The sequence below is a fragment of the Podarcis pityusensis genome, assembly GCF_964106645.2.
Source record: "Podarcis pityusensis genome assembly, chromosome: 2".
Classification (NCBI taxonomy): domain Eukaryota; kingdom Metazoa; phylum Chordata; class Lepidosauria; order Squamata; family Lacertidae; genus Podarcis; species Podarcis pityusensis.
The window spans coordinates 111,643,096-111,655,451 of record NC_138029.1 but is presented as its reverse complement, the minus strand read 5'-3'; the positions used below and the strand labels follow the sequence as shown (position 1 = coordinate 111,655,451).

The 12,356-nt window shown below is 42.0% G+C and overlaps 1 protein-coding gene across 1 annotated transcript; it reads right to left on the bottom strand.

Moving 5' to 3' along the window:
* Positions 1-2,305: 2,305 nt before the first annotated feature.
* On the bottom strand, positions 2,306-11,780 carry LOC308465219 (vomeronasal type-2 receptor 26-like; the record flags this gene model as incomplete). The annotated part of the gene is made up of 6 exons (XM_080984967.1): positions 2,306-3,327; positions 4,923-5,049; positions 5,895-6,119; positions 9,054-9,875; positions 10,732-11,023; positions 11,584-11,780. 6 exons carry the CDS (start codon positions 11,778-11,780, stop codon positions 2,423-2,425), a joined length of 2,568 nt encoding a protein of 855 aa, XP_080841093.1. The 3' UTR covers positions 2,306-2,422.
* Positions 11,781-12,356: the final 576 nt, after the last annotated feature.

The following is a 12,356-nucleotide window of genomic DNA, read 5'->3' as shown; positions in this document are numbered from 1 at the left end:
AGTTTGGTCAAACTCATGCTGGTAGCTTCGAGAACACTGTCCAACCATCTCGTCCTCTGTCGTTCCCTTCTCCTTGTGCCCTCCATCTTTCCCAACATCAGTATCTTTTCAAGGGAGTTATCATGAGGTAGCCAAAGTATTGGAGCCTCAGCTTCATGATCTGTCCTTCCAGTGAGAACTCAGGGCTGATTTCCTTCAGAATGGAGAGGTTTGATCTTCTTGCAGTCCATGGGACTCTCAAGAGTCTCCTCCAGCACCATAATTCAAAAGCATCAATTCTTCGGTTATCAGCCTCCTTATGGTCTAGCTCTCACTTCCATACATCACTACTGCAATTTGCTGTATGTGAGGCTGCATTTGAAGATGGTTCAGAAATGGATGCTGGTGCCAAATGGATGCTGGTGCAAAAATTTGCTATATGTGAGGCTGCCTTTGAAGATGGTTCAGAAATGGATGCTGATGCAAAATTCAATTGCCAGGTGTCAGGAGTCCAGGTTCCAGCTTGATAACAAAGTAAGCATAGGTAATTAAAAATTAGGATTTATTGCAAAAACAGACAGATAGCTCTGGACGGCTCTAACAAAGCCGCCGACAATATCACTCAACATGACCCTTCTGAAGACTCCTTCCGGTTCCTATAGAAGATATTGAACCTTCGCTCCTTACGTCTCTTGTTTTGCTTCCTGTCCAACAGCTCTCCCATTCACCAACTCTTCGGACTTATTGGATCAGCTCCAAGCTCTTCCTGTTCTGCAAGACTGTCTCTGTTTCTGTATGTACCTGTTTGAGCTTCCTGAAAGCTTTGGCTGTGTTCCATCCCGCTCTCAGTTGTTCCCTTGGCAACCAGCCATCCAAGGTCAGAGGGAGTCGATGCTGGCAGCTCTGGCCTATGCTCAGCTTGTGTCAAATCTAAACCTCTCTGTTCCTGCCCGTATTCTGCAGCTGGCTGTAAAGTTCCACTTGGAGCTAGCTCATTCCTGACACCAAGTTGTTGACTTGGGTAAGGCAGTCTGAACACTGCACTAGCTATCAATTAGTTTCCAGGTTCAATTCAAATGCCAGTTTTGACCTATTAAAGCCTTATGTAGCTCAGGACCCCACTACCTCAAGTACCACCTTTGCTTCCATGAACCACTCCAGACCCTGCAAACACAATCAGGGCCCAGCATGTGCCCCTCCATAGGATGTTTGGAGGGTGGCAACCCCAAAACCAGTGGTGGCCCCCTGCTTGTGAAATGCTGTCCTTGTGGATGGTCTGGCACCATCCTAGACATCATACAGTGACGTTTCTCTTTACTCAGACTTTTGGCCCTTAATTTGAAGGGTTGCATTGTGGCCTCTTTGAGTAAGGCAAGCTCTGTAAGTCCTGCCATTGTCTCTACAGTTGTGTTTTTAGCTTTTTATTTTGCTTTTAATGGGTCACTCTGTGAGAAAAGCTACTAACAACAACAACAATTTATTAAATTTATTGGTCACTTTTTTGCCACAGCAACTCGAAGCAACATACAATATTGTGAGCAAAAATAAAATACAATCTCCCTTGATTTCAAATGGGCTCACAGTCCCTTAAGAGGCTCTCTAGTCAGTCAGAGAAGAAGGAAAAGAAAACGGGAGTTTTGCAACCAAGCATATCTGAAAGCCTTGATCATTTGTTGATCTGCTGCAAAAGAGATTTCTCACCTCAAAAAAGAAGAGCCCCAATCACATGTGTGTCAAAGATTTTGAACGCTTGGTCGGTGTCCAAAGGGCCACCCATATAATTGTCACAGAAATGTCACTGAAATGGGTTGTACAGGTAAATCATGACATGCGCAGAAAAATATGATTCAGGAATATTTACAAGGCTGTCAGTTGCAAAGGTTGGCAATGTAAGCTGAATTGTCTTTTCTGAGTCGCCCAAACACTCTTTTGACATGTTGGGCAATTCCAGTACCCAAATCTATCAACCAAGACTCAAGTCATTCATACAAATATATGTTCCTTTTGACAAATCTATTTGGGTAGTTATCTGTGCTTAACAGCTAAGCCACAGCCTTCAGTCTTCAGGAGATGTTTCCCATGATGTGCCTGGAAAAGGTTTCAGAGGTCAACTAGAGACTAATATGGCCTTGGTCTTGCTCAGTGTTTCTGTTTTATTAACATTGTATTGTAATAAAGTCACATTTTAATGAGAAACATATGTTTTCCATTGAAATAATGAAAGTAAATGAAAGTATCCCTGCTGCATGTTTGACATTATACACAGAATACCCCTAGAAAGAACAGTAGACCATTCTCAGGGGAAATTGCTCTCAGGAAAAATGGCTGTGTCATACTAAGGTTTTTTATGTGTTTAAAACACCCCCACACCCCAAATATCTGAATTCATTGGCTCCTCATGTGCACCTCTGAAATGGGACTGGGGCCTACATTTTAGACAACCCTAATTTTTCCTTTTCATCATTAGGTGCTCCTTTGTATTCAGATAAGGCCGAAGAACAATGATGTGGCATTTGGGAAGGAAGATACAAACCAGTAACCCAGCACTGGAAACCAAGATGGAGAAGATCTGCACAGCCACCATGTATTTCCCCTTGGTGCTAAGGTAAGTTGGCACAAAGGAGACCCAAACACTGCAAAACACCAGCATGCTGAAGGTGATAAACTTGGCTTCGTTGAAACCCCCAGGAAGCTTCCTGGCTAGGAACGCTACAGTAAAAGAGATTGCAGCCAGAAGGCCCATGTAGCCAAGGGCACAATAAAACATAGCGATGGACCCTTCATTGCATTGCAATATTATCTGTCTGACCTGCGAATCCATGTCCAGTTCTGGGAATGGAGGAGAGATTCCGATCCAAGCAATGCAGATGCCAAACTGAATGCTGCAACAGAAGAGGACAATGGAGTTTGCCAAATTTTTTCCCACCCACTTCCGGATGCTGTTCCCTGGCTTCGTGGCCATGAATGCCAAAACCACAGTTATAGTTTTTGCCAGCACAGACGAGACGGCAACTGAGAAGATGATGCTGAAGGCAGTTTGACGGAGAAGGCAGGTGACCTTTTGAGGCTGGCCGATGAATAGAAAGGAGGACAAAAAGGAAAGCAGGAGAGAAACAAGGAGGATGTAAGTGAGAGTATGGTTGTTGGCTTTAACTAGTGGAGTGTCTTGGTTTTTAATGAAGATTCCCAAAACAGAACCTGTGGTTAGGCACAAAATTAGGGCAAAGAAAACCAAGGTAAACCCCAGAGGTTCTTCATAGGAGAGGAAGACTGTAGTCTTGAGGATACATTGATGTTTGTCATCGTTTGAGTATTGATCTTCTGGACACTGATGACAATGGTCTTCATCTGAAAGGAATTAATAATTTAAGTACATCGAATGTCAATAGTTTTCATTATTAACAAGAATCTCCCTACATAAATGAGGCCGCTTGATTTGCTTTTGTGTAGTTTTACTCAACATTCTGCCTTCTACTTCACATCCTGCGCAACATCTCAAACAAATCTAGAATGGCGGTAGGCTACTGGAGCCTGTCAGATCTATAGAATGAGGAGCATAGCTGAACACCAGGAGAAATAGTTATTCATCAGGTAATGAATTGATGTTGAGCTACATAAGGCCACAATTAGTGCTTTGAATGAATTGGTTCAGCTGAACTAGTTCAAAAATATCTGAATAATACAGTTGCCATAGTTGTGGGTGAATTAATGACACATTAAATTCATTCCAGGCTAGAACTTTGAACAATTTATAGTTCATCCTCGTGTTCAACCCCCCGCTATCCCCATACTCTTAGCTTTCATTACACTTAGCTTTCATTAAAAGAAAGAAGTGAAATGGAAATCCATTTAACAGTTTCCTGGCTGGTACAAATTAAACAGGGTAAGCCATCTTGGTTGTAAGTCCTGGAGGACCTGCTCCCCACCTTTCAGACCTTTTCCCACCTGGCCTGAGAGGATAGGGCCATAACTGACTCCAGCTACAAAAGTTGAGGCTGCTGAAGAGGCCAGAGGCAATCTTGGCTGTGAGTCATGGAATACCTGCTTTTTGTGAGCTAAACAAGTTCTCTTGACTGAACGTGAAGTGAACCAGCTCATTTTGGGGGGGGGGGGGATTAACTTGAACTGAAACCAGTTCCTTTTTAAAATGAACTTCCAAAGCACTGGTCAAGAAATGTGGTGCAGCGATGTCTAAATCGGAGCAGGAACAACTGGGGGGACTAAAAAGAATTCTTCAGAGAATGGTCTGGAACGCCCAGCGCACTGATGTGTTTTACTGAAATAATGAAAAATGGAATAGTACTAGAGGTCAGCATTTTAATACCATTGTAACAACTCAGAACGAAGCATGATTGGACAGAAAAAGAACTGTGGCTGTGGCAAAATGGCCAAGATGCATTTTTGTGCCATTGAAAGACTGCAGCCATAAAATCTGAAAACTGTTCTAAAACTATGCACTGGATTCAACTGAAGTCCTGATTCAGGACATGGCAGTGGGGGGCTTGAGATAAATTGGGTTGAGACAGCCACTGATATGGCCCATCCAGAGCAACCCAGGGCCTGAGTGTTAAAGGAGTTGTAGGGATGGACAACCCTATTATGGTCAATAGCCTTCACAGACCACATGCTGTTTAGTGGCTTGAATGGGTGAATGTGGTGCAGCAGAGGCTTTCTGAGAGTACCTAGCAGGGGAACAAGCTATAACTTCAGTCTCTTTGGGGCTACATTGCATTAGGCAAATTATTGCCTTGGAACTGATTCTCAAGAACTGAAGATTAAAAATGTAAAGGTGTTGTGAAAAATCAGCACCTTGGTGTTCTGGATCTCCGTTTTGCAAATCGTCCCGATTGTGCCAGAATTCTTTTCTGGCCTAGCTTGACTACTTTCATTTTGAACCTCCTCCTCAGTCTCCCAGGGTCTGCTGTTCCTACAAAATCATTTACCTGCCTTGGTAGAAATGGTTCCTTCCACACAAGGGTCACAATTATAGCAGCAAATTGGTTGTCCTTCGGGCACCACCTTGCTGGATCCGGGTTGGCAGCTTTCTGTACAGGCAGAACGAGGCCTTGTCTGAAGGGCACCAAGAAAACAAATAGGGTTTGAGGAGTTTCTGCTTTATCTGTGGCTACTAAACCCTTCTATTGTGATGGAAACCCAAACAAAATATATTATAGCATAAGAGCATGTGACACAATTCATTCTGAGTTTTTAAGGTGCTGCAAAGTACTTGTTAAAAATGATCAGCATAGCATCTTATTCCAAGATTATTATGTCCAAATAACAAATGAGAGGTTAAGGCTGATGTCAGGAGTCCAGGTTCCAGGCTTGATAACACAGTAAGCGTAGGTAATTAAAAAGGAGGATTTATTGCAAAAGCAAACAAATAGCTCCAGATGGTTCTAACAAAGCTGCCAACATTATCACTCAAGACGACCCTTCTGAAGACTCCTTCCAGTTCCTACAGAAGATATTGAACTTTTGCACCTTACTTGTTTTGCTTCCTGTCTAGCAGCCCTCCCATTCACCGACTCTTCAGACATTGGATCAGCTCCAACTGCTTCCGGTTCCGCAATACTGTCTCTGTGTCTGTTCACACCTGTTTGAGTTTCCTGAGAGCTTTGGCTGTGTTCCAGCCCACTCTCAGTTGTTCCCTTGGCAACCCGCATTCCAATGTCCAGGGGATTCGGCACAGGCCACTGTTCCTCCTGGGTCAAATCTAAACCTCTCTGTTCTGCAGCCGGCTGTAAAGTTCCACCAGGAACTGGCTCATTCCTGACAGCTGAGATGAGCTAATTTTTTCATTGTTCATTTGAACTGGAGATCTCCAGGATCACTGCTCACTTCCTTAACTACAATTATATCAGTTTGGGGGTGCTTTTTGTTTTGTTTTGGTTTACAAAGGATATATTCCCCACCTGATTAAACCAGTTGGGCCACACTATGGCCTCCTCGTGAATAATCAACTGTACACCTGAGGAAGCTTGGGTCTCCAACTTGCCAACTTTCACCCGTGAAACAGTATTGTTAGGAAACACAACCACATTCACAATATCATAGCTGGCTACCAGCTCATCTTCATCAAAATATATTTCATCCATGGTAGTGCTGTTAAAGCGGACAGTTCTCAGGAAACGGTGAAGCTGAAATGAGAGGCAGGGAGAGAAGGCCAACATTTGCGAAATGGGTAAAACAATTAAGATCCCATTCCTCTTTTCATTTCCAGTCTCCAACTGTTCTATTCCCCCATCCCCTGCCCTAGAATTGATGTGATATGGCTGTAGCCTCCACTTGAATGTTGAAGTCACCCAGAATTATCAGCCAGGATTCCTTCAGAACCATGCTGAAAACCGTGTCAGAGATCAAATATCGCAACTGGAGAGAGACCTGTTGGAATGTAATGTAAAAGTGCTGTCTAAAATGTATAAAATATTATTGGAATGGGAGACAAAGGGTGAGCAAGCAAAATCCTCAATGTTGCACTGGGCAATAGATATCGGTCATAATATAGATATGGAAGCATGGGAATGATTGTGGAATATGGATATAAAATTTACAGCATGTTATGGTTGAAGAGAAAATTATATGAAAATGATATGTCATTGGTATCTAACACCAAGTAAACTGGTAAAAATGTATAAATCTAAATCAAACAAGTGTTGGAAATGTAGAGAGAAGGAAGGTTCTTTTTATCATATGTGGTGGTCTTGTAGTAAGGTTAAAGCTTACTGGGAAATGATATACAATGAATTGAAAAGGATGTTCAAAATAACTTTGGTAAAAAAAACCCAGAAGCTTTTCTTTTGGGAATTATAGGGACAGTGCTACCTAAATTGTATAGAAATTTATTTATGTATGCTACTACAGCAGCAAGAATGTTACTTGCCCCAGACTGGAAAGAAGCAGAAGTCCCAGCAAAGGAAGAATGGATACAAAAACTTATGGAATATGCAGAAATAGTGAAACTTACTGGAAGAATAAGAAATTAAGATAACTTTTTATAAAAGAATGGAAATGGTTTATTGAATATTTACAGATAAATTGCAAACAGATAAAAACATTAGCAGGATTATTGTAATAACCTGCAGTTTCTTAAGAGTATATATTTAAAGTAGATAATTAAATGAGCAAATTAAATGAATTTGGATATGCAGAAGTTGTTAAAAAATAAATTTAAGGAACTACAGGAAGAGGGCGAAGGAAGTCAAACTTTGAAATGTTAAAGTGATTGTAAAACTAATGAAATGCATAAACCTAAAGAGTATAAATAAAAACTTGGAGGGAAAAGGAAAAGCAAAGAAAAAGAAAACCGTGTCAGAGAAGCTTTTGGGCAGATGAGTGGGTGGTACACCAACAGCGGCCCTGACCTGTCTCTCAGACCCAGCAGTAGATGCAGGCCCTCTACTTCTGCTCCAAGGCAAAGAGAGGTTTCCTGGTGAGGGAGAACAAACTCCTGTGAACCATGGCAAGCTTTCTTCTCCACCCAGGTAGTCATGTAGTTGCACCAACCCAAGTCTCAGTAATGCACCCCAGCTTGGTGCCCTCACCCCTAATTGAATAATGAATGAGCACAAATGAGTACGTTTCTGAGCACAATTCAAAGTGCTGACCTTTAAAGACCTAAACGGCCTCGGCCCAGTATGCCTGAAGGAGTGTCTCCACCCTCATCATTCAGCCCGGACACTGAGGTCCAGCACCGAGGGCCTTCTGGCAGTTCCCTCACTGCGAGAAGTGAGGTTACAGGGAACCAGACAGAGGGCCTTCTCAGTAGTGGCGCCTGCCCTGTGGAATGCCCACCCATCAGGTGTCAAAGAGATAAACAACTACCAGACTTTTAGAAGACATCTGAAGGCAGCCCTGTTTAGGGAAGCTTTTAAAGTTTAACAGACTATTGTATTTTAATATTTTGTTGGAAGCTGCCCAGAGTGGCTGGGGAAACCCAGCCAGATGGGTGGGGTATAAATAAATTATTATTATTATTATTATTATTATTATTATTATTATGAGCAACTTGGCATTCAGCAACAACACCACCATGCTGTTGGACACAGGCGATGAGCGCACAACAGCACCATGGGGTCGCAGAGAGTCAGATTTGGCACACTGTTTTCCCCTTCCTGCTTTTACCTTCACAGCAGCCCTATGGAGTAGGTTAGGCTGAGCATTGGTGGCTCAGCGACTAACTGCAGTTAACTGCACGCAGTTAGGGCAGTGCTTTTCTTCTAGCCAAAAAGGTGCCGGTACTGCATACCCTTGAGTACCCCCAAGGAAAAAAGCACTGAATTGGGGTATTTTCAGCTTGTTTATATATATATAGGGTAGAAAATGTTTGTTTTTTGTTATTTTACTGTAAAATATGAGGAGACGATGGGCTGAGATGCTTAAAGCAAGGGGAAAGCTGCTTTCATGTGTTTGTACATGTTTATTTATCGCTACACAATAATAATAATAATACCTTTATTGTTATTGTACAACCTGTGTACAATGAAATTAAACTAGCCTCCCCCCCAAAAAACACTCATGTTTATTTTTCTCTACACAACCTGTGAATACTACATTCTAGAGATGTATATTTTTCTGTCCAGGAGCTCAGGGATGTGCCCATTGCCTTCCCTGCTTTTTCTTTCTTTCTCCACAACAACCTTGTGAGGTAGATGGAACTAAGTTATTATATGTACATAAGCAGGAGTTTTTGCCTGCCTTTCAACACTTTAAACAGCCGTGTCTTCTCCCAAAGAATCCCATGAACTGTGGTTTGTGAAGGAGAGTTGTTAGGAGACCTCTATTCCTCTCACAGAGCTACAATTCCCAGACTGTTTTAACAATCTATCCCTCTGCCAAGGGAATTCTGCAAATTGTAGCCTTGTGAGGCGAATAGGGGTCTTCTAACAAACCTCAGCACCCCTAAAAAAACTACAGTTCCCATGATTCATTGAGGGAAGCCATGACTGTTAAAGTGGTACAGGAGTGTGTACCACACACACAAATGACCCAAGTGAAAGAAAATGGTGTGTGACAACAACAGACATGTTCTTCCTATTTCAGTTGTGATTTCAGTGAATCTCTCCCACTCTTACCTGCCATGGCTCTACACTCAGAAGGCCCGGTATACCTTCTTTTGCAGTCATCATGTGGTGAGATACAGGTGTGATCAGAGCATGTAAGGCATGTGCCACGACATAGACAGCATTATAAATATTGTAGCTCTCAGCAGACATAACCATCCCACCCTTGGGGAGGTTTCCCCTTCGCATGCACCTTTCCCAAGTTTTCCTTGACCATCTGTGGTGGGTATGAGAGCCCTCAAATATGTCTGGCCAAACACTATCAAGGAAAACCCAATCTTCAGTCAAGAAAAGTTTCTGGGATTTTATCCTTTTGTCCGTTTGAAAGACAAATGACAAAGCGCCATGGAAGAAAGTCATGTCCCAGTATGAGAAAGATGTGGTTAAGGTGAAGCCCCACAGTGCTGTGGAAATCCAGACTTTCCCTACAGCGGCATTGCTTTGTCTTTCAACTTCCTTCAGCCCGTGTGGCATCAGAAACATTGATTCGGAATCGCCGTAATAAATGATCACGTTGGCTTTCCTCTGAGTCAGATGTTCTACGCAATTTAAAAGTATGTCTTTCGGAACATTCATTTCAACATAAAATAGTCGTGGGATTGCATATGTGAAGGCTATACAAATAGCACTGCTAAAGACCTCAGCCTTCATGGCTTTCACAAACTGATCTCCGCCATCATTGTCTGGAGCAATGAGACCGATCCACGTCCACCTGAAATGCAGCAGCAATTTCACTATCCCCTTGAACTGTGGAGCTTCCTTGGGGTTCATCCAGTAGGAAGAGGGAAAATGAATTTCATCACTCAGAATATTATTGACAAAACCATAAATCAGCTAGTAAGGAAAGGAAAGAATGTTTAGTGTTGGAAATAACATTGCTAGTCAACAATGCCTTCTACTTAACAGCACAACCTTACACATGTTTGTCTACTCAGATGTAAAGTCCCACTGAGTTCAATCGGACTGATTCCCAGGAAAGTGGGTATAGGATTGTTGATATTTCTTTCCCATCAGTATACATTTTGTTCCCTTACAGAACTGCCTCTAGAGACAGTTTAGAGTACAACTGTTTGAACTTTTCCAAACCAACCAAAGTTTGCTGCATTTTCCACTTGAATATTGTTTTCATTTTCCACAATTGGCCTTCATTTTACAATGGTGATAGAAATCACCAATTTACTAAACTTTTATTGGATTTGGACATTTTATCATCCTGACACAATTTTTATGCACATATGACCCAAACCAAGAACTCAATGGTACTTGCTTCCTTCTGACTGGCTATATTCATGTTCTTATTTTATTTGTTTCCTGTTCTTCAAGATAATATTCCAGGGAATATTTAAATGATTTAAAATTAAAGATTAAAAATGGTTTAAAACAAGTCCAAAACATTGTCAGGTAACACAATATCTTTCCAGCCATCTGAAATACAAGCTCCAGATTTTAGTTAGAAATGCAACCCACTTTGCAAAGAAATAAACCACGGAGCCTTGGGCTTGCCGATCAGAAGGTCGGCGGTTTGAATCCCCACGATGGGGTGAGCTCCTGTTGCTCGGTCCCTGCTCCTGCCAACCTAGCAGTTCGAAAGCACGCAGTGCAAGTAGATAAGTAAACCCCACTTTCAATCACAAGAGTTAAGGCATTTGGTCTGAGATTTGTTCTGCCCAGCCCATGTTGTTCTCCCTACCTGAGGGACCTCGTAAATGTTTAGCATGGTTGCCATCTGGAAAAAGGTTTCAAAGTCCCCTCCTTGAATAACAGCCAGGAGCTTCCCTTGCCTTCCGCACCTGAAATTAGGGACCATCCAATGTCTAGTAGACAACAGGTCTATGGTGGCTTCAGAGGCTGTCCTGGAACTGAAACAATTTTCATAGATCCTGTAGCCAACGGTGATGTTAGGTAAGAGCTTGGGATTCTCATTAATCTCATTAATGGCAAACAAGATGGCCAGGATGTGTTCATAATTCCTTTCCAGTATCCTGGAATGAAAAGGAAATTGAGCATCTACCATCTACCTGTTGCATCTGGCTGACGTTTTGTTTCCTAAATTTTATTTTTTGCAAACTTTGGAGTTCCCCCAAGTCTGATGCTACTTCCCTTTTTGTGAGAATGGTGACATTTCAACTACATAAGAATTAACACTCAGAGAATGAGTTCCTTATGATGTAAAATTGCATATTACAGTACAAATAAGATGGATCTGCTCCCAACTCAGAACTGGAACTTTTATATAACGTATGGAAAAGAACATATTGTGTTACTCACACCAACAATTGTGTGAAACAGCATCTCTCATATCTCACCAAAGCGGGGACAGTTATTTTGCCAAGATTAAGTTTGGAAAGCCCAGGTTTGTGTCTGGATATTTGTGAGCACTGGAGCATATTTCCTTCATATTTCCACTTCCCCAGTCACCTTTCATATCACTTTTCAAAACCAATTTGCTTAAGAATCTGCTGCTGATTCTGAATACAATCTGTAGCAGGGAAGATTGGAATCGACTGGAAACAATTTAAAGCTAACAGCAAGTAACACTTACGGGATGAAGTCATGGACAGGGTCAGACTTGAAGTCATGGGTTGGATACAGAGCTGTCCTCACAGGTATAACTCCAGCAATGAAGTAATCTCCTGGACTCTGATAATTATTTGGAGGTGTTCGTAGGGATGAGAGGTCTACATTTTCAGACTTTACTACCCCAAAAAACCAGTGAAGCGATATTAGCAGCAGGATCATTTTAGGCACAAACAAACAAGGGGCACCTTCCTTCACTTGGCTTTATGGTATATCCAGAAAGTACACTGCCAGAGAGATCTGTCGGGGGGAAATACAACAGCCTTGCAAGCCCCATTCTGTGTCTGACTTCATAGAGGAGGAACATGGCCTCTATGATTGCCTCTAAAGAAGAGGAAATCAAACATCCAACTGGCAGACCAGCTCTGATGGTCAGAACCCCAACCCTCATCCTTATTAGCTCAGTATATTTGTATTGATGTTCCTCTCTTTCCATGTTTGGTGCAAAAAATGATCAGTGATTTTCAGTTCCAATATTATTATTACTATTATTACTGATTTTAAAAGGGACCTCTAAAAAATAAAACCCTATGGGATGTTGGTCCCAGGAACACAAATTAATCACCATGATATTAATAATTGCAGGGGACATAAGAACACCTCTTTGTTGCGTATGCACAGGAGAATACATGTTTGCAAACGTTTATGCCACACTTACCCCTGGGACAACTGAAAGGACAGTGAACTTGGATTAAAGTTTAGCGGAAGTGTAGGAAATTTGTGACCCTACAGGTGTTG